This window comes from Lissotriton helveticus, chromosome 3_1 (assembly GCF_964261635.1).
Source record: "Lissotriton helveticus chromosome 3_1, aLisHel1.1, whole genome shotgun sequence".
Lineage (NCBI taxonomy): Eukaryota > Metazoa > Chordata > Amphibia > Caudata > Salamandridae > Lissotriton > Lissotriton helveticus.
The window spans coordinates 51,933,125-51,958,372 of record NC_136061.1 but is presented as its reverse complement, the minus strand read 5'-3'; the positions used below and the strand labels follow the sequence as shown (position 1 = coordinate 51,958,372).

Here is a 25,248-nt window from a genome sequence, read left to right as displayed (position 1 = left end):
TTAGAACACTTACGGCTCCAAGAAGAGCGAGAGGAAAAGCAGAGACAGAGAGAACTCGAAGAAAAAAGACTGGCATACGAACACGAGTGCAAGCTAGCGGAGATAGAAATGCGCAAACAGAACAAAGACCTAGGGGTGCCCGAGCAACCGCGCCCCCCAGGTACTACCGAACAGAAGGTCCACATCCCCAAGGATGTGGTCCGTGAATACTATCGGAACGACGACATACAGCAGTGGTTCAAGGCCTACGAGATCGCCATGACTGCCCACCGGATCGCTCGAAGTGACTGGGGAGCCGGTCTATGGGGGAGATTCGTCAATGAAGGCCGGGATGCCCTGCTGCAGCTTCCGGACCATCAAATGATGTCCTATGACCACATGAAGGCCGCCCTCCTCAGTCAATATGGGCTGACGCCCGAGATGTACCGCCAGAGGTTCCGCAACTGCACCCGGATCCCGGGTACAACCTGGATAGAATATGTGAACTATTTCAGCCGAGCCTTCGAGGGATGGATCAAGGGTAGCAACGTAACAACCTACGAACAGCTCTTCAACCTCATTGTGTGGGAGCACCTCTCCAACAACTGCTTCGTCGAGCTCAAGCAGCACCTCCTCGACAGTAAATTGACTGACCCACGGCAGCTCGCCGCCGAGGCTGAGCGATGGGAGAGCACCCGAGTGACCCGGAGTGGGCCAAACGAGCAGAACAGAACCAACCAAGGTCTTCATCGTCCCCAAGGAGGAGGAGGAGGAGGACAGGGAGACGCCGTCCCGGCCGCTCCCGCCAACAACACCCCGCCCCCGGCCGGCCGGGGCAACCCCCCGATGCGCCCGGGGTTCCGAGCCAACGTTACGTGTCATCGATGCCAGCGAGTCGGCCACTATGCCAGTGACCCGACCTGCCCAAAGAACCAGACCCCCGGACCCCGCCAGGTGGCTGCCGCCGCCCTAGGAGAAGAGCAAGTCTCCGAAGAGCCTGAAGAGTATGAGCAGGAGCAGCCCGAGTGGGAACCTGCCGCCATGACCCTGGCCTGCCTAGGGGGAAGAGACCTGATCCCGCGGGCTCCCCTACCAGCCAACACCAGGAAATACAGCCAGTGGGTGAACATAAATGGGCGTAAGGCCGAAGCCCTGCGTGACACCGGGGCCAGTGTGACGGCCGTCCGTTGTCACATGGTGACCCCAGAACAAATTCTGCCAAACGTTCTTTGCCCCGTCCGATCGGCCGACAATTCGGAGAGCCTGTGTCGGATGGCCTGCGTCCCCTTCGAATGGGGAGGAGTCTCCGGTATGTTAAAAGTGACTGTCCGCGACGATGCCCCCGTGGACTGCCTCCTGGGGAACGATCTCGAGAGTTCCCCGTGGGCAGCCGTTGAAAGAAGAGAGCACCTGGGGATGTTAGGCCTCCCGGGCTGGGCGTGCGTAACAACCCGGTCCATGGCCGCCGACACCATCCCTAGATCTGAAGAACCCGAATGGCCAGCACCTCCTCCCCCGATCGCTCCAGAGGGAGACTCCATCCCTACCGACACCCCGGAACAAACCCACGAAGAGCCCGCTCAGCCCCAAGACCTTCCGGACCTGGCTCAGTGGCGTCAGGAAGGGGGGACCACCCAAGAACAATTCCGGCAAGAGCAAAAGACATGTCCCTCCCTCGAGGGACTGCGACAGCAAGCGCTCGCCCAGGGCGCAGGAGACACCGCAGGGGCCCACTGGATCTATTGGGACAATGACCTACTGTACAGCGAACAAAGAATAGCGGAGCTGGGGGCCAGTCGAGTGCTGGTGGTGCCCTTCCGTTTCAGAGACTTCCTTCTGAACTTGGCCCATGATGTCCCCCTGGCTGGACACTTGGGGCAAGACAAAACCTACAACCGCCTGGTGACTCACTTTTACTGGCCGAAAATGAGAAATGACGTCTCCACCCACTGCCGGTCCTGCCCGACCTGCCAGGCCAGCGGGAAGAGTGGCCGCAAACTCAAGGCACCTCTGCAACCATTCCCCGTTGTGACCACCCTGTTCGAGAGGGTGGGAATAGACATTGTGGGGCCCCTGGACCCCCGAACAGCACAAGGGCATCGATTCATCCTGGTCCTGGTGGACCACGCCACCCGCTATCCTGAGGCGGTTCCCCTTCGAACTGCAACAGCACCAGTGGTCGGTCGAGCCTTAATGGGGATCTTCTCTCGAGTGGGCTTCCCCAGGGAAGTCGTCAGCGACAGGGGCACGAACTTTATTTCAAAATATATGAAATCCCTATGGCAACAGTGCGGAGTCACCTACCAATTCACAACCCCCTATCACCCGCAAGGGAACGGACTGGTCGAGCGATTCAACCGCACTCTCAAGGGGATGATCATGGGGCTAGAAGAACCCCTACGCCGCCAGTGGGACGTGCTACTACCGTGCCTCCTCTTCGCCTACCGAGAAGTCCCCCAGAAGTCCCTCGGCTTCAGCCCTTTCAAACTCCTGTACGGACACCCTGTTCGCGGGCCTCTCAGCCTAGTTAAAGAAGAGTGGGAAATGGCCCCCCTGAAGACCCCTCCAGACGTCTACAAGTACCTCCTGACCCTCCGTAATCAGACCCGGCGATTCAGAGAGCTCGCCATAGCCAATCTTGAAGCCAGTCAGGAGGACATGAAGAAGTGGTACGATCAACATGCCTCCTCCATCGAATTCGAGCCTGGCCAGCAGGTATGGGTGATGTCCCCCATCGAACCTTGTGCCTTACAGGACAAATGGACGGGGCCCTTCAAGGTGATCGAGCGTAAGAGCCCCGTCACCTACCTCATCGACATGGAATCCCCCCGGAACCCCCTCCGGGTCCTCCACGCCAACAGACTCAAACCCCACTTCGTGCGCTCGGAGCTCAGCCTGCTGATGGCTACAGACAGTGGGGCGGAAGAGGACTCCGAGCCCCTCCCTGACCTACTGGGGGCCGGGGAAAAAGATGGTTCGGTGGACGGGGTCCAACTCTCCGAGGCTCTAACCCCGGAGCAGCGCCAAGACTGTCGGGCCCTCCTGCTGCATTTTTCAAACCTTTTCTCCCTCACACCCGGGGTCACCCCCTGGTGTCTGCACGACGTGGACACTGGCGACAGTCCTCCTATCCGACACCGGCCGTACCGAGTACCAGATCGGGTACGCACCTGCATCCAAGAAGAAGTCTCCAAGATGCTCGCACTCGGAGTCATCGAACCCTCGGACAGCCCCTGGGCCAGCCCGGTTGTACTGGTCCCCAAAGCTGCGGCCCCGGGCACCACACCCGAGCTCCGGTTCTGCGTCGACTATCGGGGTCTGAACGCTGTCACCCGAACCGACGCTCACCCCATCCCCGAGCCGACGAACTAGTTGACCGCATGGGGGCGGCCCGCTACCTAAGCATCTTCGACCTGACGGCGGGCTACTGGCAGATAGGCCTCACCCCCAGGGCACAAGAACGATCCGCTTTCTCCACCCCGGATGGACACTACCATTTCAGAGTGATGCCATTCGGCATGAAAAACGCTCCAGCCACGTTTCAACGACTTGTGAACCAGGTATTGGCGGGCCTCGAGGAGTTCAGCGCCGCATACCTGGACGACATCGCGGTGTATAGCCGCCACTGGTCAGACCACCTCCGCCACCTCCGAGGGGTCCTGCAGGCCCTCCAACGGGCCGGCCTCACAATCAAGGCCAGCAAGTGCCAAATCGGCCAGGGGTCCGTGACCTACCTCGGACACCAAGTGGGGAGCGGTCTGGTGGCCCCCCTCCAGCTCAAGATCGCTGCCATCCAGTCCTGGCGCCCCCCCATGACCCAAACCGAGGTCCGAGCCTTCTTGGGGCTCACCGGATACTATCGGCGGTTCGTAAAGGACTATGGCAGCATTGTGGGGCCCCTCACGGAACTCACATCCAAGACCAACCCAAAAACGGTCAACTGGACTCCCGACTGTCAAGCGGCCTTCGAGAGGCTGAAGACCGCCATGTGCACCGCTCCTGTGCTCCAGGCCCCCGACTACAGCCGTGAGTTCATCGTCCAGACTGATGCCTCAGACCATGGCATCGGGGCCGTCCTCTCCTAACTGAACCCCGAGGGAGTCGACCAACCAGTGGCCTTCATCAGCAGACGCCTCCTGCCCCGAGAACAGCGCTGGAGCACCATTGAGCGAGAGGCCTTCGCAGTAGTATGGGCCCTCAAGAAGCTCCGGCCTTACCTCTTCGGAACCCACTTCCGGGTACAAACAGATCATCGGCCCCTGCAATGGCTAATGCAAATGCGGGGGGAGAACCCCAAACTATTGCGATGGTCCATCTCCCTGCAGGGGATGGACTTCACTGTGGAGCATCGCCCTGGCCAAGACCACGCCAACGCGGATGGCCTGTCCCGCTTTTTCCGCCTCGACGAGGAGAGTCCCCAAGAGGATGGGTGACTCTCCCCGCCTTCAGCTGGGGGGGACGCATGTTGGACAGGCCCCACGAAGGGCTCACTCCCTCCCCGCATGACAGGGCCCAGACACCGGCTCTCCGGGGGCTACCCGCAGAAGCAACCCGCAACCCGTCCCCTCCGGGACGCCTGCTCCCGGATATCTCTGTGTCACGGGCCCGGGCCCCCGTCAGCCCCATTGCCCGGCCCAGCCGCCATCTTGGACACTGCACCACGCGGCCGCGTGGCCTCAGCTCGACCCCAACCCTGGGCCCGGCCAGGCCCCGCCATCCCGGCACCACCATCCATCCAGGAGGTGAACGGACCACTTGGCAGGCTAATGGGAGAAAGGAGTGTCGATGGCTCTCCCCCGCCAGGTGCCGATCGCCCCCAGCCTCCCCGGGTGCTGGCTCCACCCCCCTGCTGGGTGTCTGGACTCCCTCATCCCGGACCTCCCGACCTCCCCGTGCGAGGGTCCGGACATCAAAGGGCGCCAGACCTATAACCGAGGCAGCCCCAGAGCAGGAAGGCAGTTGTATCCTGGAGTCAAGAGACACCGAGAAGAACTCATCCTTGACGGACTGCTGGCCCTGCCTTGTGAACTATCGTCCTGCCTGCTGGCGCTGCCGCGGCCTTCTGCAACCTTCATCCTCGTGGGACCTGCTGGCGCTGCCGCGGCCCGTTGTAACTTCCATCCTCATGGGACCTGCTGGCGCTGCCACGGCCCGGTGTAACCGTCATCTTCGTTGGGACCTGCTGGCGCTGCCGCGGCCCGTTGCCACCTACGATCTCTTCGGGACCTGCTGGCGCTGCCGCGGTCCGACCCGTCCTACCGCCGAGCTCGAGGATTGTGAGCTACCGCTGTTTCACTTCGGTACCCATAGGTACCAAGACTGTCCCGCTACCCCCTTCCCTACTAGAGACTAGAATTGAGAGGATCATCGAATCCTGATCTCCTTGTATCGTACTACCTTGCTTCAAGAACTGCCTATAAAAGGTGTTAATCTGATCTTCGTGTGGTGTCCATCTGTGGGGGGGAAGTTACTTGTCTGTACGATCGCTGGAGACGGCCCTCACCGGAGGCCTCTCCCCTTGTGCTCGGCCGACCCTCCAGGTCCCCGTCTAACAGTCCGTATACATGTGGTAGGAGATGTTGGCGATACGAAGAAATTCGGTGAGTGGCTCTAAATAAAGATTAAAGAGGGTGGGGGACAGGGTTAAACCTTGGGGGACTACAACCGGGGTGGGAGCTGATAGGTTGCAGTTGATGAGGAATCTCTGAGAGTGGTTGTGGAGGAAGGACCTGAACCATTCTAGGACCACGCCATCCAAACCCATCCTGAATTTGAGGCGTTCAAGTAGTTTTTCATTGTTGACCGTATTGAAGGCTGAGGATAGATCATGGAGCATTATAAGGCAGGTTTTGCCTTGGTCTAGGGCTTGGATGTGGAGCATAGTAGTTTCAGTGCTATGCCCCGGTCTGAATCCAGATTGGAAGTCATCTAGTAGGTGGAAGTTGTTGATGTGCTGACTTAGTTGTTGTTGTACACACTTCTCCACTACTTTGCCTAATAGCGGGATATTGGAGATAGGTCTGAAATTGTCTGGGGAGGCTGGATCCAGTGATGGTTTCCTCAAAATAGGGAGGACTTGGCCGGCTTTCAAAGGGTCCCAAATCAAACCCTGCTGGAGAGAGGCGTTGAGTATTGCAGTCCAGCAAGGAACGATGGATTGGGAGGCGGCAGCGAGGCAGTTGGAAGGTAGCAGGTCATTAAAGTGGTTATTTGTGTTTAAGGTAGAAAGGATATTGGAGATGGAATCTACATTATAGTATTCGAAGTCAGTCCAGCGGGCTTGGTTTTTAAGTGAGGCCAGAGTGGGTGGTGCGGAAAAAGGGGGCAGGAAAGGAAGGGGTTTAGAGTAGGTGGCCGTACTGAGTTCAATTCCAAATGCTGTGATTTTATCAGCGAAGAAAGAGGAGAATTCATCTGACGATATTAGAGACTTGGGGGATTCTTTCGGTGTTTTAGACAGTTTATTAGATTGGAGTTTGACCAGTTCAAAGAGCTTGCAGGGTCTATTCTTGGCGTTCCCCAATTAAGATCTGAAATATTCTTTTTTGGAATTGAGGATGTGCTTGTTGTAGGCGTTTCTCGCCTGGCGGAGAAGTTTTAGGTGCGTTGCAGATGGGTGTTGTCCCTAGATTGCCGTAGGGATCTCCTCTCCATGTTGAGGGAACCAGTGAACCAGGGGTTTCTATCTTTGATTTGTGCCCTTTTTAGTTTTAGAGGGGCCAGGTCGTCCAGAATTTTTGAAATGGATGACGAGTAATGTTCATTGAGGTCGCTGACCGTGGTTATGTGCGAGGGGGAGGTAAGATTTGCAGCGAGCCTCTAGTTTCATAAGGCCGAGGTTCTTAGGGTCTCTAGTTCAGCGTTTGGGAATCACCGGTTGTGGCGTCTTTGTCTTGCGGGTCCCGGGTAAAATGAAAGAGATGGAGTGGTGGTCTGACCAGTCACATGGGTCTATGGAGATAAGCTCGACTGAGGATTCCTTAGAAATGATCCAGTCAAGGATGGCCCCTTTTGAGTGGGTTGGTAGAGAGCAGGCTTGAGTGACGGCTTGGTCGGTTAGGAGGTCTTTGATGGCGTTGACGTAGGGATCTTTGGTGCCATTCCAGTGCAGGTTGAAATCACCCAGGAAAATCTCAGTGGCATTGGAGGAAATCTTAGTTGTGATGATTTCCAAGAGGTGATCGGTGAAAGAGTCGTTAGAACCTGGAGGGTGGTAAGAAAATGTGCAAGTTACAAAGGTGTAATGAGTTGCTGCAAATGGAGAGTGCGAGGTATTCGCAGGAGTCGGTGGAGTGCGCCAAGTGTTCTGTGACAAGAAGGGAGGATAGGTAGATGCAGGCAATGCCTCCTCCTTTCCTGTTGGAATGTCTGTCCAGTCTGGAGATGTTGTAATTGGGAGGGACTAATAAGTCCAGGAAAGGGGAAGAGTTTTCATTGAGCCAAGATTCTGTTAGTATAGCTAGGTCTAAGTTTTTGTTCAGGATGAGGTCAGCAACCTCAGCAGCATGCTTGACTGCTGAACGGCATTTGATTAAAAGACCAGATAGGGGGGGGAGTCTGGGGGAGTGTCAAGAGTCTGGACGGATAGTAATACAGGCGCCAGGTTGCTTTTTACCACACTTCTATTATGGAGGGTAGCTGGCCTGTTGGGGTTGATGGGGACCCTGCTGATGGGTTGTCCAGGACTCGTATCTAGTGGACGGGGGATGGCTAGGACCGAATGGTGGTCTTGGAGGATGGCTATGATTTTGTTTCCCGTGAGGTCTAGAGGATTAGCGGTGGCGGTGGGAGAGTTGTAAGCGAGTGCGAGAGCTCGGGGGTCCTCCTATGAGAGGAGGCAAGGTTGTTTGCGAGGGTGAAGATGTCTCAGAGGTAGCGGGAGTGGGTGCTTGGGAGGCTTGGTGTTTGGTGGGGGGAGGTATGAGGTGACTTGAGGTTGGCAAGGGAGAGCTCGGCAAGGTTAAGGAGGTTCATAAGGTCCAGAATGGATCCATGAACGCTCTGGGTGAGTTTAGCCGCTCTGGAGTGCAGAGTTTCAAGATCAGTATAAGCTGGGGGTGCTAGAGGGCAGGGGTTCAAAGGTTCAGGAGCAGTCCAGGGAGCATGTAACGGTGGAAGGGGAGATGGATTGGTTTGAGCAGACTCCAGGGTCTTTGGAGGAGATTTGGGTGGATGGCGGGCGGGGACGAGGTCGGAGGTTTAGGGGCGGCTCTGTTAGAGGTGCCGGGGGACGAGCTATAACGGTAAGGGTGATCAGTGGTGGGAGCCATTAGAGGGCTAGCTCTATCAAAAACAGGGGTCTTTGGGAGCGGATCAGTCTCCCCGTCAGTGGGGGGCGCTAGTTGAGAGGAGATCAAAGGTGTAGGGGAGATTCTGTAGCCAGGGACAGGAGGCATGTTGGGGGGATAGGATGAACTGAGAAAGAAGCCCTTGGGGGGTTGGTATGTGGATGGCTAGGCATGTTAGGCTAGCAGGACGGCGGGTCATTGGTGCGTGTGTCAGTTACCCTATCAGAGTCGTGCACATTGTTTCTGAGGAGGGCGAAAAGGTTTGCGAATTCATTGAGGTTATTGGTTGAGGCTTAGATTAGAACAATGCCGTTTTTGTAGAGGGTGATGGTGAGGTCAGCTCGCAAGGTTGGGGAGGGTGCTATTGTGAGCTTGGTGCCGTATGGAATGTTCCTGGTTAAGCGAATATTGAGAAGGTGCGCAAGGGTTTTGCGCCAGGAGGTGGTTCTTCTGGAGTACAAGATAAGGTCATTAATGACTGTGCCGATGTCCAAGCTGTATCGCAGGTCAGATATCAGCGTCTCTGGGTGTCTTTTTAGGGTAGCGTGCTTGAATGATTTAGCAGCGGTTTTGGAGAGGTTTGGGGGGTAGACTAGAGTATTTGGCTGGGTCCAAACTGAGGTGACGCGATGGGCCAAAAACGATGGATTGGGATTTCCAGTGGCAGAGATTATTTCAAGCATTCCATCCATCACATGGATGTTTTTGCATTCCAATACGAGGTGACACACACAGCTCTGCCAGTGCACCTCACTCCACACTCCTGATATCCCATGGCACACACACACTTTCACAAGCCCAAACTCACACACACTCTATGCACAAATGCAGAGTTCCGCGGTGTACATCAGCCTCCTTTGCGCTTTGCTTTCTCCAGCATTGAGGCACACACAGCTCTGCCAATGCCCCTCACTTCTGTTCCTGGGTCTATCCCACAACACTGCAGTTTCCCTGAGACTCCAGCCCCTGGTCCTCTGCAGCTCTGCTGATGAACTTCAGTCCTGCCCACCTATGGGCAGGTAACTTGCACATAGTGAGGCAGGGCATGGGCCTTGGGCCAGGCAGGGTGTTTCCCAGTCTCCCTCTGGGGTAGTGCGTGGTCCAGTCACCTGCATGCACGGGGTGACTCTGCGAAGGTTAAAGAGGACTTGTGCCATTGCTTCCTTGCCACAACTTGTAATCTGTGCCACCTCTGCCCCTTCTGTCTCCTTTCTCCTGTCTCTCTCTAGGTGCAGATCCGTGATGCCCAGGAGCATGTAGGGCTGACCTTCCGAGCCTTCAGCCGACCCCAGTATGATGCGCTGAGGCGCCTGCGGTCCTACTGGGTCCCCCGGTTCCTGATCCACCGGCACCGGGGCGGCCATCTTAGGTAGGTTGTGCTCACATCTGCTGGGCAGCTGGTCCGGTCTCTGCCTGGCCTCCACGAGGGTAACAAAGCAGGAGCAGCAGTGCTTAATTTGAGCCGGCGGTTTCCTGTGCTTAGCACCGGCACTTAATTGTCACCACCAGCACTCAGACAAACAGCGCCTCCATGTGGCAGACTTTGCTCATTTAGAGATCAACACAACAACATTTGTTTATTAATTAGAAATGCATAAAAAATGACTAATGCCTGCGGCACGAGTCTTTCCTATAGTTTTGGGGGCCTGGAATAGTCTGAATTGTCGCACTGCTAGGTGTGTGATGGTTACTAGTTGTGTTGGCACTGTTATTGGCTGCGCTGGTAGGGGCAATGGGTGGTGCAAGCTGTAGTGGCCTCTTGACGAGGGCCCTGGCACTGATTATTGTGAAAATGAAGCACGGAGGAGCAGTGAGCCTTAGGCCCAGATGCATCAACAATGCCATTTGCGATTCATTATTAGCGAAAAATAAGGATTTGCTAATAAGGAATAGCAAAAGCCTATGCATGAAGAAATCGCTTAAAAATTGTGATTTCTTAATATTCCTTAATTGCAACTCGCAAATTGCAAGTTGCAATTAAGGAATACCTCCCCATTCATTCCTATGGTCCGAGAGGCCCATAGGAATGAATGGGAAGACATTCTCAATTAGCGAATCACAAATTGAGAATGCAATTTCTAGGGTGCAGGGGTGTGTAAAGGACACCCTGTTATACCCCTGAAATTAATCTGTGCACATATTTTGCGCACACACATGCCCTTAGGTCATGTGTGTGCGCAACATGAAACTTTGAAAAATGCACAAAAGTGCACTTTTCTATGTTTTTGCAAATTACCATGAAGATCAATTCATGGTAATTTGCTCCCCCTAATAGCGAAATTGCTAATTTTTTGACTTTGATGCATTTCAATGAAGGAATCTCAATTTAGAGAATCCCTAAATTGCGATTTTTGCATTTGGGATGCTGCATCCAAAATGCAAAAATACCGGTCGCAAAGGGGCAGATTCTGAGAATCTGCCCATTTGCGACTGGTTTTTAGCTTGATGCATGTGGCTGTTAGTGAATAATGAATGCCTCTGGAACGCTCCTGTCAGATACGCATCTGGGCACCGCTGCTGGGGTAAAGGGCTGCTTCTAATTTATCGCTTTTAATACCCTGGCTGCGGCTGGAATTCCGCACCGGTGCTGGACATTCCGATCGCAGGCGTGGTCATGAGGGCTCCCGGCCATCATCAGCACACGCCCACCGTGACGCATGACGACCGGGAGCCGTCATCAGCGCCAAAGGGGTTAAGAAGACTTTTCTCTCCTCCTGGGGGCCCTGTGGTAACCGGTGGGAGTCACTTTACCAGCCAGATGCACTGACCCCGCAGAGACCAAGCAGGGCTTCCACTGGGAGCGAATGGAGATCTTTTAGGGTCGGTGCGACATTACCACAGCTGCACACAGCGCCTAGTGCCAGATATGAAAGGGCTGCAGCATGCAGCGCTGACTCCAGGTGTGCGCAAGTGGTTGCAGGAAGATAGGTGCACCTCATTCTGGAGCTACATGTGATTTGCTTCAAGGCACCCAAAGAAATACTTGCCACAAATATTTGAGGGGTGGAGCTAGGGAGGAATTGATTATCCTGCCCTAGAACATTTAAGGCATGTTTGAAACTTGGGGCTTAGCAGAGTTTTCGGTTGTTTATTCGTCAGTCCATCCAGTCCCAAAGATGCCCCAAAACATGCCACAGCGTCCCCTGTGGTGAATGCTGGAGACGCTCAGACATGTCCTGGTGACACACTGGTGAGTTCAGAAGCTCAGCAGAGACCCCCAGCAGCCTTTAATAAAATGTGCAAGGCAGTAGCGTGTTGGGTACAGACTGATGCTGGGCAGTTCCACATATAAAATAAAGTGCCAAGACTTAAGATCCACAAATACTCCTCCCTCGGTGCACTTTCACGTACTTGTGAGGTGGTGTCCAGCCTGTAGAAGGCCGGGGTCTGACTCGACTCAAGTGGGCCGCAGACCGGAGAAGGTGTGTCACGAAAGTGACGAAACTCCAGCAATGGGTCCTTAAACTCATGTGAAAGGGCTTGCGTCAGTCTTAAGCCTGCTGTGAGGCTTGCGTCACTTCTATGATCCTTTCTTGCATCAGAACACCGCCCCCTGCATACATTATACCTGGCACAGGTATAATGTGGCGCAGGGGTTTACAAAGTGACGCATTTACCCAGATGTGTCACTTTGTAAATATGGTGCAACAAGGCACATTTTTTACGTTGCTGGTGCGTCACAAAAAGTGACGCCCTGGCGGCGTAAAATTGACGCACAGCCTCATAAATAAGGCCCAGAGAGAAGGAGGGAGAGCCATAAGTACTGGGACGAGGAAGAGAGAAACCGAGTATTTAAGATTAATCCGAGCATTACCATCCTCTTGCTCCTTCCAGTCCTTACTATATGAGGATACACCCAAGCAAAGACCTTATCAAACAAGACCTATAAAAAGACAGAACACACAGACATGTAAGAGTGCATCCCTGTTATTGAAACAAAACACACCCCACCACATGCCAAAAGTCAGTCTTGCAGGAAATAGTAATCCCTAGACAAACCAAGGGTCTGACCTGTCTACAGTGGAATCTGGGCGGCCGCCTTAGAAAGTATCCCAGAAGCAAAAATAAATGCAGAGCCCTTAGCAACATTAAGTCTATAGTGAGGCACAAAAGTGGACGGAGAAGGCCAGGTTGCTGCGGCACAAATGTAAGCCACTGAAACCCCAGCCCATCCATCCCAGGAGGAGCCTCAACTTTCATTGGAAATTCAGCACCAGAAAGTTTGTAAGCCAAAGAAATTACTGTCCTGATCCACAGAGCAAGGGTTGACCTGGAAGGCTTACCTCCTCCATTGGCATGAGCAAAGATAACAAACAAGGAATCTGACTTCAGGAAAACAGAGACTTTTCTTAAATTACACAGTAAGAGCCCTTACTGCATCCAAAGAAGCCACAGGAGGGTCCCCCAGAGAAGGAAGGTCAATGTCCTGATTACAGTGAAAAGGAGAGTTAATCTTGGGGAGAAAATCAAGACTCAAAGACAAAACGACTCTATCCACAAACATGTTCAAGTAAGGATAGCGGCACCGAAGAGAACCCGACTCACCCAGTCTCCTGGCCGAGGTTATAGCCACCAAGAAAAAACCTTAAATAACAAAAATCTCTCTGAGGCTTCCTCTAGTGGCTCAAAAGGGAGACCTTGATGAAAGAAAAGGACCAGAGGTAAGTCCCAAAAAGGAAAAACCAAACTGACGTTTAGTCGAAGGAGGAAGAATCCTCGAAAGAGCCTACTAACCAAGGCATCAAGAGGCTCTAGATCACCCCAGGGAGATCTAAAAGCCCTGATAGCCGACCACTGCAGCCTCAAAGAAGAAACAGAAACATGTTTCTCAAAACCCTCCTGAAGAAAATATAAAATAGGTTCGGGGGAACACTCCATGGAAGAGAAAACTTTGGCCTGACACCATTTATCAAAAGAAGCCCAATGATGGCTGGACAAGTTCTAGGTCGATTCTCTCCTGGAGGCCTTCAGAGACCAAGGGCCAGATGTAGCTAATCTTAATTTACCTATTCTTAAATACAGAATTTTGCCAATTCTTTATTTAAGAATAGGTAAATGGGATGTAGATAATTTTTAGGAAAAAATTACCGAATCAGTGAGATTCGGTAATTAAGAATCGGTATTCCTTAAAATACCGAATCGGTAAATTACCCAATTTGTAATCTAGGCCACCTACATCTCAGTAGCCTAATACCGGTCGGTAATGGCCGAAATTCGGTAATTTCGGCATTACCGACTGGTATTGGGTGACCTACATCTGGCCCCAAGGTTATAGGCAAGGACAGGCCTTTCTTCAACAGACCCTCCTTTCAACCTCCAAGCCGACAGCCGAAGACGGCCCAGAGATGGGAGTGACAGAGCTGGACGAAGGATTGAAATGGGGACTAGAGGAAGAATCCATTCGTTGGATATCGCCAGGAATCGACGAAGGGCGAACCGCAGCCTCCTTGGCCAACAAGAGACTAGTAAAATTACACCCGCCTTCTCTTTCAGGACTTTGAGAAGGACCTTCCAGATTAGGGGGAAAGGGGGGAAGGCGTACAGGAGAGCCGTGGGCCAGGGCTGAAGAAGGGCATCTACCCCTAGAGAATGAATCTCCTGAGTTCGATAAAAAACGGAGGAATCTGAGAACTGGAAAAGTTGGCAAACAAATCTATGAACGGAACCCTTATCTGCTGCACAGGTCTCAAAAACGCAAGGGGAATTTGGACAACTCCTGGGTGCAGGAAAAATCTGAGTCAATCTGTCTGTCTGAGTGTTGAGACTCCTCTGAATGTGAACCACCCTGATTGCCAAGCCTTTATCTGGAGAGGAAACTGATTCAGGGGCAGATTCTTTGTTCAAAACTTGTAGTTGATGTATGGTTTTGCAATTGAGTTGTCCGTCCTGACCACCGCGGATGAACCCCACAACTGATGCAAGAAAAACACCAATGCCTCCAGCACTGCCTTCAGTTCCTTCCAGTTTGTAGAAAGAACCCTCACACTGAAGGGCCACAGACCTTGAGTAGACCATTCTCCCTGGATCAGCTTCCCATCCGCATTTGCTGGCATCTGTGGTTAATGTTAATGTTAATGTTAAAAAGACTTTTAAAGCGCACGAATACCTTGTGGTGTCTTGGCGCTGAACTAGAGTAAGACCTTTGGACAAAATAAGGGGGAAATTATCTAGAGAACAGCCAAGTTTTTAGCTTTTTCCTAAAGGAAAGGAGAGAATTAGCATCTCTTATGTCAGTGGGAAGATTATTCGATAATTTAGCAGCACAATAAGTGGTAAGACTCATGGAGTCCAGGAGTGCAAAGGGGGTACCCTGCACCAATGCCAGAGAATTTATCCACCAGCCCAGATGAGCTCTGATCTCCTGATTGAGTGAAACGAGAATGTTGTTTTTTCACACATCCGTCCAGAAATTGGCCCGATGTACACCAAGTCTTGTGATGGAACCAGAACAGACTTGCTCCTGTTGAGGAGAAACTCAAAGGTCTCCAGGTCTCTGCAGACAGCAGACCAAGCCTGAGAACTGGACTGAATCCGAAGAGCGTCAACGTAGGGGTACATTTTGGTTGCCTTGTCGTGCAAGTAAGCCATCACGGGAGCCAGGACTTTCGTGGACACACGAGTAGACATTTTTTTTATCCCAAAGGGAAGGACTTGAAACTGCCAGTGCTCTATCCTCATACACAGCCTGAGAACCCGTTGGCTTGCTGGATCTTTGGGGTCATGGAGGTAGGCGTCCTGCAGGTTGATTCTGGGTAGAAAATCCCCCAGAGAGATAAGAGGAATGAGTTGCTGAAGGGAACACATCTTGAAATAAATTAGTTCTGGTGTCTTAAATCGATAATCATTCTGTACTGCCCCAAAGGTTTCTTCACCGTGAATATTCATGAATGCCACCCCTCCCCCTGTTGACCTGGTGGGACTGGGATGACAGCCTTCTTCCTGAATAATGTTGACACACTGTCCAGGAAGGCCGCCCTCTTTGAGCTGTGTCCTGCAAGAGGAGCAGGCAGAAGACGAGGGTGCCTCAGACCAGGAGAAGAAGGAATGGTGCAACCCTCTTTTATAACCTCAGAACCCACTAGCCCTGGATCCCGCGGACCCCAAAGTCCTGAAAAAAACCAGAGAAGACCTCCTACTGGTTCCCTGGCATAGGAGCTCTGAGAAGGAATGCCTGGAGACTGGCAAGGGGCAGTAGAATTCCCAGACCGAGGTTGGGAATCTTGACCCATTGTTTTATCTCTGCTACTATTCAGCTCCACCCTGCTCTGTTTTCATCATTTAATGGCAGTCAAGTAGCCCTGTAGGTGACTTTCATGTGCACCACGTTTTTTTATTTCCATTGGCCCTGCTTCTTGGTCAAAAGGGTGGCGCGCAACTAGCGGACATCCTACCCCTGCTCTGGCTCCCGTGGCAGTACTAAACCTATTTTAAACTCACTTGGCACTCTCAATTCACTACCCTGATCACATACCCTCACGCACCCAATGGCTGTCTCCTAAAAGATCACCGGGGCAAAGAGCCCCTTCGTGGGTGCCCGTCGGGCATCGCAGCGCCAGGCCAGTGAGGAGCACAGCCCAATATTGAAGCATGACATCCTTCAGGGTGTGTGAGGGCAACCCATAAGAGACCTGGGCACTCCCCCTACCCCCTTAGGATCTGCACATTCATTTCACCCATTAAATTACCCAGCAGGGGGCTCAATAGAGAGGCCCTGAGGAAGGTCCAAACCCCCGATGCCAGGAGATACAGTCTATCTAGGACCCTCGGACCAGTAACTCTAGCCAGGTCCCTCCACTCTCTGTAAAACACTCTGGACCAGGGAGTTTAGGAACCGCAGGTCTCTGGCACTGTCTGAACCAATCTCCACTGGAGCACGGCTGCTCAGAATCAGCAGATGCTGCTAGTTGGAAGACAAATAATCCAGAATGGACTTAATTTCCTCTTTATAAATATATGTGTCTCTTGGAGCAGAAGAGTTATCTGGGAACCCCAAATCTTCATCATTTTCTGGAGGGGGCCAGGATGAAAGCAAGGAAGGAGAGGACCCTGAAAAACCAGAGGATTAAGAACCAGGATGGAACGGTGGCCAGATTCCATCCGACCCCTAAATGGACCATGAGCCTCTGACATGGACTTCACCAACTCCTGTAAATTCTAGTACGCTTCTGGAGAAGAGCGACCACCTCGGCCCGGAGAAGGAGAGGGGGAGGTTGCCCCTGTTTCTGCACTGCTGCCCATCTTGACAGTCCGACAGGAGCTCACACAATAGGCTCAGAGGACTAAGGGCCCCATGTATCAACCTAAAAACCGGTCGCAAATGTGCAAATGCGTAGAATCTGCCCCTTTGCGACCGGTATTTTTGCATCAGGGATGCATCATCCCAAATGCAAAAATCGCTATTTAAGGAATCGCTAAATTTTTGATTACTTAAATTGCGATTGCATTTAAGGCATCACAAATTGCGATTCCTTAAATGCAATTCATTAAACAAAAAAAGTAGCCATTTCGCTAATAAGAAATGCAAATTACCACCAATCTAAAGTTGATGGTAATTTTCAATTTCTTTGAGAAATGCACTAAAGTGCATTTTTCAAAGTCACATGTTACACACATGCATGCCCTTGGGGCATGTGTGTGCGCAACATGTGGTTAAACTGTAATTTCAGGGGTGCAACAGGGTGTCCTTTTGGAACCCTTGCACCCTTGAAATTGCATGCCCAATTTGCGAGTACCTATTGGGTACACACAAATTGCGCATGCAATTCCCATTGATTTCTATGAGCCTCTGGGCCTATAGGAATGAATGGGAATCAATTCCTTAATTGCGACTCGCAAATTTGCGAGACGCAATTAAGGAACTTATAGGAATCGCTAAATTTTATGCGATTCCTACATGTATAGGCAATAGCGATTCTTTAATTACGATTCCTTAATAATCACAATTAAAGAATCGCTATTGTCAATGTTGATGCGTGCGCCCCAAAGACGCCTATATATATGGAGGGCAAAGGACTCCTCACTAGGGAAGCGTTGGTTCAGGCTGTTTTATCTTTGGTCATCTCCCACATTGATTATGTCAACACACTTTATTTCGACCTTCCTGCATATTTAATCAAAAGACTGCAGCTGGTGCCGAATCAGACTGCGAGACTGATTCTCCGTCGGCCCAGATGGCAACGCGCTTCCCCTCTAATGAGGAAGCTACACTGGCTTCCCGTAACACAACGTTGTGCTTTTAAAATCGGGTATTTCATGTTCAAATCTCTGCACGGCTCCTGTCCGAAATTTGTTTCCAACGTCATTCAGAGATATAGACGTGCTCGCAATCTGCGCTCAACCCACCTGAACCTCCTGGTCACCCCGACCTGCAAACAGAAGAGACTAAGTGGCATTAGATTCCTCATTTTTGGAACGGCCTTTCCCCTAACATCAGATCCTGTACAGACTTCCAGATATTCTGGAGACTTCTTAACCCCTTCCATGCGGGGGTAATTCCCCAGCATGTGCTGGGGGGAGGGGGGTGCACAGCGACCCCATGCTCATGACAAGCTCAGCTCGTCATCAGGCACGGCGCTTGTGTGCTCATGACGAGCTGAGCTCCTCACGGCCACACCCGTTCCCGTGGAACGCTCAGCACAGCAGGGAAATTATCCTCGCGTGTGAGCGTTCCACGGCTCATGACGAGCTGAGCTCGTCAAGGCCCCACCTGTTCCCGTGGAACGCTCAGCACAGCATGGGAATTATCCCCGCCTGTGAGCGTTCCACGGCTCATGACGAACTCAGCTCGTCATGAGGCACGGTGCTCGTGTGCTCATGGCGAGCTGAGCTCGTCAAGGCCACACCCGTTCCCGTGGAATGCTCAGCACAGCAGGGGAATTATCCCCGCATGCGAGCGTTCCACGGCTCATGACGAGCTGAGCTCGTCATGAGCACCGGAGCACCGTGGCTCATGACGAGCTGAGCGTCGATGAGGTTAAGACCCGGCTGTTTATCCCGGCATATGAATAACCTACCAGTACCCAGGATACTCCTATATTTAGCGCCAAGAAACCGACTGGTGAACGTGCGCTCTACAAATAATTTTAACATAACATAACAAAGGACCCCAACAGGAGACCACTGACCTGCCCAACAGGAAGCAAACAACGTTTGCTGAAGGCTGAACCCCCTATAACTTATAAGTATTGTTACTCTAAAGTGATGGTGCCCTGTAAAGAATACATCAAGACCACATGAGGATGAAAACTAAAGTAAACATCCCTTTAATACCTCATTTGAACACAGGCAGAGTGCAAGCCACCTTAGGAAAGACATAAAAAGAGTCCCTCATTCCATTTCACCCCTTTATCCTGTGTGAGACATTGCGACCGTGCTGGACAGACAGGGCCAAATAAAAGTATCAAAAGACTTGGAGCCTCATTGACAACATTTTGGCGCAGGGCAGCACCGCAACGCTTCCTGCTGCGCTGCCCGAACAGGAAGTGCTTGGGAACAGGGAGGTTTTATGGGAGGAGCTTGGAGGGTTGATAGTAAGGGAAGAAAGTGTAGTGGGACCATCAATATATAGTAAATCCACAAGAATCCAGGAGAAGTTGAAGAGGTATTTATTAGAGCGTCCACTTTCTGAAGATCAGCAGTGTAACTGAAGGAGTACTGATATTCAGAATATGGGCCAAGCATCAACATTCAAATAGACACAGGATATGCAGAAGGGTGCATTGCACGAAGCATTCCATAAGGATGTATGACGTTACAACACATACTTTTACAACGGATACCTTTACAACGCATTTGTTACAACGCAACATCCGTTACAACGCATTCCATTACAACGCATGCCATTACAACAAATTTTTCAAAACTACCTTTACAACGAATTCCATTACAACGCATACTACCTTTACAACGCATACCATTACAACGCATACCATTACATTGCACGTATGGTAAGTGTTGGATAGTGTAGGGGTAAAAATTACTATTCTAACTCCAGAAGGGTGCAACAGTAGGGTAAGTGTTGGATAGTGTAAGGGTACTATGCGTTGTGATGTTATGCGTTGTAATGGTATGCGTTGTAATGACTGCGTTGTAATGACTGCATTGTAATGACTGCACTGTAATGACATGCGTTGTAGTGTCATGCGTTGTAATGGTTGCGTTATAATGGCATGCAATGTAATGGATGTGCGTTGTAAAAGTTTTGTTGTAATGGTAATGCGTTGTAAAAGTTGCGTTGTAAAGGTTGTTTCCCATTCCATAATAGAACAAATCAGGAACATTCTAAAACTGATGCAATCTATCATAACACTACACATCCCCTTTCTTTATAAACTAAAATGAATGAATTAATAGCAACGAGGTATTTAAACAATACAAAATCATCACATTTCTTTGGAACACGCACAAGGATGCATTGCGTGAAGCATTCCATAATAGAACAAATCAGGAACATTCTAAAATGAATACAATCTATCATAATACTACAGAAAGCTTTAAAAAGGTGTGCGAAAAGGGAGCAGAAGAGGTAAAACCTCATATAGGGGCATTTGTAGGTAATTTCCATTTTGCGATTCTCAAATAGTGAATTGCAAAATGGAATGTAGGTAATAATTCGCAATCTTTTTGCGAATCTCTAACATTCCTTAATTGCGATTAGCAAATTGCCACTCGCAATTAAAGAAGGAGTGTCCCATTCATTCCTATGGGCCAAGCGGCCCTAGGAATGAATGGGGGTACATTCTCAAATTGCGATATTCCATGAGAAAATTGCAATTTGAGAATCGCAATTCCAAGGGCGCCAGGGTGTCTAAAGGACACCTGTTGCACCCCTGGAATGTGCCTGTAAGTACATGTGGCGCACATACATGCCCTAAGGGCATGTCTGTGCGCCACATGGCACTTTTTTTTTTTTAATGCATTTTGACAGGAAATCGGAAAAATACCATCTACTTGAAGTAGGTGATATTTTCCAATTCCTTAAGCCAAAATCGCAATCTTAAAAGCACCCCTACATAGCATTTAAGGAATCGCAAAATTGCGATTCCCTAAATGCCTGAGCAAAATAAGGAATCTCAATTTTTGCGATTCCTTATTTTGCTAAGTGGCACCTACATACCAAAGCACCGTTTGCAAATCGCAATCGCCTCCCTACATATGCCCTATAGTGAGTACTGGGATGAGGAAGAGGATGAGGATGGTAATGGAACATCTCGTTGGTAGATTCTTGGCACTTTACACTGCTGCCCTACACATCTCAGACTTCACCTGCAATGTGGTGGCTTCAGGAAATACCTTGCGGCCTGGACTCTTAAAGTCAATCAGGTATGTCACCAAGGGGCTGGGGCTGCCCAACCCCATTATTTAACTATATTTCTCCCTGTTGCAGAGGCGGCCTTGAATCGCGGTCCTGGTCGAAGGCACAGCCTGGTCTGAAGGTGGACTTCCTGCCTCCGGTCCACTCAGCCCGCCCGGTCGCTGCCGATGGACGGACGAGTTGGACGAAGGGACGGAAGGATGGCGGAGGCGTGAGTATCTCCAGCTTCACTGTGTCTCACTTCGAACGCTCAAGCGCATAGAAGGAAGCTGTAGCACATCCTACATACATGTTCATTTATTCACAAGAGCTAAAGATGTATTTTGATGCCTGTGAAAACTGGAACCCCTCAGAGCCATGGTTCATTGATCATATCTGTCCCCATTGGTTCCATCTAGACATGAATGAATGAATGAGCAATTTGTATTGCGCAAACTAAGCCCAAGGGCGTCAAGGCGCTTGTGCACAGATCACCCACAGACAACTTTGGAGATCATGCTTAAGCCCTGCTTAAGCAGGGTTAGTCCTGAGTTACATAGCCTCTCAGTGTGTGGCATAGCTCTTTAGAGTTGTGAGTTTTATCCCACAGGGGGACTCCTTCCAGCCCCCACAGCAATACAAACCTGTGTTTTTTTTGTCTGAGTAAAACATTGTGGGGCCAATTCACAGAACTAATCTGAGACAAAATCCTAAACTTGCTACTTTTGGTATTCACAGAAGGCATTTAGCAGTAGTAAAGTTACGATTTTGTCTTAAGTTTGACTTACGATGGACTTAAGAAAGACTTAAGACAAACTTAGGACAGACTTAAGACAGACTTGAGACAGACTTAAGACAGACTTAAGACAGACTTAAGACAGACTTAAGACAAACTTAAGACAGACTTAAGACAGCCTTAAGACAAACTTAAGACAGACTTAAGACAAACTTAAGACAGACTTGAGACAGACTTAAGACAGATTTAAGACAGACTTAAGACAAACTTAAGACAGACTTAAGACAAACTTAAGACAAACTTAAGACAGACTTAAGACAGACTTAAGACCGACTTAAGACAAAATCCTAACTTTACTACTACTAAATGCTTTCTATGAATATCAAAAGTAGTAAATCGGGGATTTTGTCTCAGATTACTTCTGTGAATCGGGCCCTTTTTGTTTAGCCCCCTTCTCATGAATAAAGCACTGGACAGAGTTTAGTTCTTTTGTGGCCCAATCAAGACATGGGCCTATTGTTTAAACTTACCCTTTGCCTTTAATCAATTACCAACATAACTATTTTTGTTGTATTCATTGTTTACTAATGATACTGCTTTGTGAATAGTTTGATTTGTAACACCATTCCTTGTCACTAAGCTCCCTGTGTCTCATTCAGTCAATCAATCAGAGGGTCTTGTAGAGCGCAGCTTGTCACCCCGGGGGGTCTCCAGGCGCTGCGTGGTTGTGCGAGCCTTGGTCGGAGAGGTGGTGGTCGAAAAGCGGAGTCTTCAGCTGTTTCCTGAAGTCCTTTAGAGATTAGGTGGAGGGGGAGGTCGTTCCAGGACTATGCGGTGACATAGGAGAAGGAGCGACCTCCGCTGTGGCTGCGCAGATGCGGGCCAAGACGAGGATAGACTATCGGCGCTCTCTGGTTAATCGGTGGAATGTCAGGCGGTTGTTGATGTAGGAGGGCCCAGTTGAAGGCTTTGTAGGCATGCGTGAGGAAGTTGAAGGGGCATTTCTTCGGGACTCGGAGCCTGTGGAGGGTCCTGGGGTGGGGGGTAATGCTGTCTCTTCTGGGAAGGACGAGGATGAATCTTCCCGCTGAGTTCTAGATGGTTTGGAGTCAATTCAGGAGCTGCTTGGTGGTTCCGGCGTTGAGTTTTGTCATAGTCGATTCGGCTGGAGATGAGGGCCTGGGTGACTGTCTTGTTGGTTAAAACGCGGATCCATCGGAAGATCTTGCATAGCATGCATAGTGTGTGGAAACAGGCAGAGGAGACGGCTTTTATCTGTTGCTTCATTGTGAGTTGGGTGTCCGGGATGATTCGGAGGTGGCAAGTGTGGTCAGTAGGGGTGGGTGCTTGGAGAAGCGCTGGGGGCCACCAGGTGTCATCCCAAGGATAGGGCTTGTTCCTGATGATGATGACCTCTGTCTTGTCCGAGTTGAGTTTCAGGCAGTTGGTCCTCATCCAGGTGGAGATATTGGTCATGGTAGTTTGGAAGTTGATTCTTGTGGTGGGCTGCGGGCGATGTGCACCGGAGGTGCCATGTAGGTGTTGAAGAGGGTGGGGCTGAGGGAGGAGCCATGAGGTCACTGTATATGATGTATTTGCGGAGAAGAAGCGTGAAAGGTGGATACTCTGTGTTTGGCCGGATAGGAAGGAGGAGAGCCAGTCGAGTGCCTTGTCCTGGATGCCTATGTGGTGGAGTCTGGAGATGAGGGTGTGATGGGAGATAGTGTCGAAGGCTGCCGAGAGGTTGCAGATGATGCTGGCTGGTCCGCCTCGGTCGGGGAGGCTCCTGATGTCATCCGTTGCTGCAATCGGGCAGACTCGGTGCTGTCATTAGGCCAAAAACCTGATTGGGAGAGGTGGAGCAGGTTGTTTTCTTCGAGGTATTTTGTGAACTGGCAGGCGATGGCTTTCTCCAAGACAAAGGAGAGGAGCGAGATAGGTTGGTAGTTTTTGAGCCACTCTACACTACCCCACAAACCTTGAACAGAGCCACTCTGCACTACCCATCTTCCCTCCAATGGAAGCACTCTGCACTACTCTACTTGCCTTCAATAGAACCACTCTGCCCCCTCACCCCCAAAAAATATATCTCCATTGACTTCAGCTGGATCGCCTTCCTTAAAAACATGCTCCGGGGTTCAGGAGTATCACCAAACTAAACATCTTACTCCCCTACAGAGACAGCTCGAAGATGTCTCTGTTAGAAGCGTCTCAAACTCTTTTCCTGATGCTGAGTAACGCACAAGCTTCCTTAACCTCACTCTTCGCTTCTGATCCAGGTGTTGCCGCTGGGCCCGAAAACCCAAGCACGATGTCCAGACTCCGGCCGATCCCTTCAGAAGACCCAGCTGCTGGAGAAGCTCCTTGCAGCTCTATCGAGAGACCGAGAAGCCGGCAGCCCCTTCCTGCACTACCTGACCAGGTGACCGTCTCCACTCAAGCTTAACTCCCACCTGCAAAGCGTAGATGGCACACCTGACCTGAGTCAGTCTTATTGAGCTCTCTTAAATGGCTCCCATATTTTTACATGTATATGTTGACGTACATTTCCAACCATTAAATTGACACCATTAAAATTCCACAGTAAAACCAAACAAGCATTGGCAAAGCCAATAGGTCTGGTGTTGGCCGCCAGCCTTTTGGCAATTCTTGTTTTGTTTTGTCATGAGTTCTTTCAAACTTTATTGTTTAGGAAGCTGCCATGCCTTCACCACCTCCCCCCCACCAACAAAAAGACAATGGCTAAAGGCATAAATGCTTTTCTGGTCTCAAAAAAGTACACATTGCCATAATACTCCCTGGCACTGACGGGTACTACGCTGTGTGATGGTTGTGCTCCTTGTAAAAGGGGGGCATGCTGTAACTCATAGTGGAATCAGGCAACGGCTGGAGTGGGGTGACACATTGCCCCTCGACGCATGCTGGACTTGGTGGAAGAGAAACATGAATGACACAGTCATGGACTAAGGGTCTGGATTAGATCTTGAGGACAGTGATGGATATCCCGTCCGCCAAAATATAGATCCCATTATATCCTGTGGTTTCTTGTACAGTCCACCACCAGCATTTAATGCTAGACTTTATATTTTTAGGTTCTCTTTTTTATCCTGATGAAGACCCCAACATGAGGCAAGAATAACCCTTCTCACGTACATGGTGGTCGAAACATAGACTACACCAACCTAGCACAGCGTAGGATCTAACGAAATGGATTGATGTAACATATGTGTGATGTGATTTGGGAACATATGTATTAGCTTGATTGTAAAGGCTTATCTATTTTATTGTGATGCTATTAATGTCACACCACCTTTACCCAGTCCCTCACCTACCCTATCACATCCCTTCCCTTCCTCACCGAGAACAATATTGATGTAATGATTTGACAATTACATGTTTAAACCTTAAAAATTGTTTCTGCGATGAAAAATTCAGAATCTTACATGATTGCAAAAATAAATGCAATTAGACCTTGAATACTGCTAGCTTTATTGCTTAAGTATTAATTATTGATACAATAATTGTGGTGAACATTTAAATGGAGTAAATACAGAACACTTTGCATAATTGTGTAAACTCGGACTACTTTTCCTTGTACTTACTAATTGACCCAGGTCCATGAGTTTTCAGGGCTAACCCTGTTGAAACTCAAATATTCTGCTCCGGAGTGAAGTATACAGATACAATGTGTGGCATGTCCTGGTAGTGACAGTCAATTTCGTTTTCTCACTGCTGTATGGCCTTCTCCTTTCATAGGCAAGAGAATTCCCTTATATACTTTTGAAATGGTAATTCCTGATCAGAAAGGAGTAGCTTTGCAATGTTTGGTATGTTTAAAATAGTGGTGATAAATACTACTTACTGGTGTAGTTAGTTTTTACATTACTATTTTAGAAATGCCACTTTTAGAAAGTTAAAAAAAGAACACAAATGCCAGTTCTGATATCTTTTCA

At 50.3% G+C, this 25,248-nt stretch overlaps 1 protein-coding gene across 1 annotated transcript in view; it reads left to right on the top strand.

The window, feature by feature from the left end:
* Nucleotides 1–25,248, top strand: part of LOC144822618 (uncharacterized) — a 327,297-nt gene that overhangs the window by 161,950 nt on the left and 140,099 nt on the right. Inside the window, exons 10-12 of the mRNA XM_078680351.1 lie at nt 9,497–9,636; nt 20,653–20,791; nt 23,575–23,717. Of these exons, the coding sequence (XP_078536477.1) occupies nt 9,497–9,636; nt 20,653–20,791; nt 23,575–23,717 (422 nt within the window). The remainder of the gene's footprint in view (nt 1–9,496; nt 9,637–20,652; nt 20,792–23,574; nt 23,718–25,248) is intronic.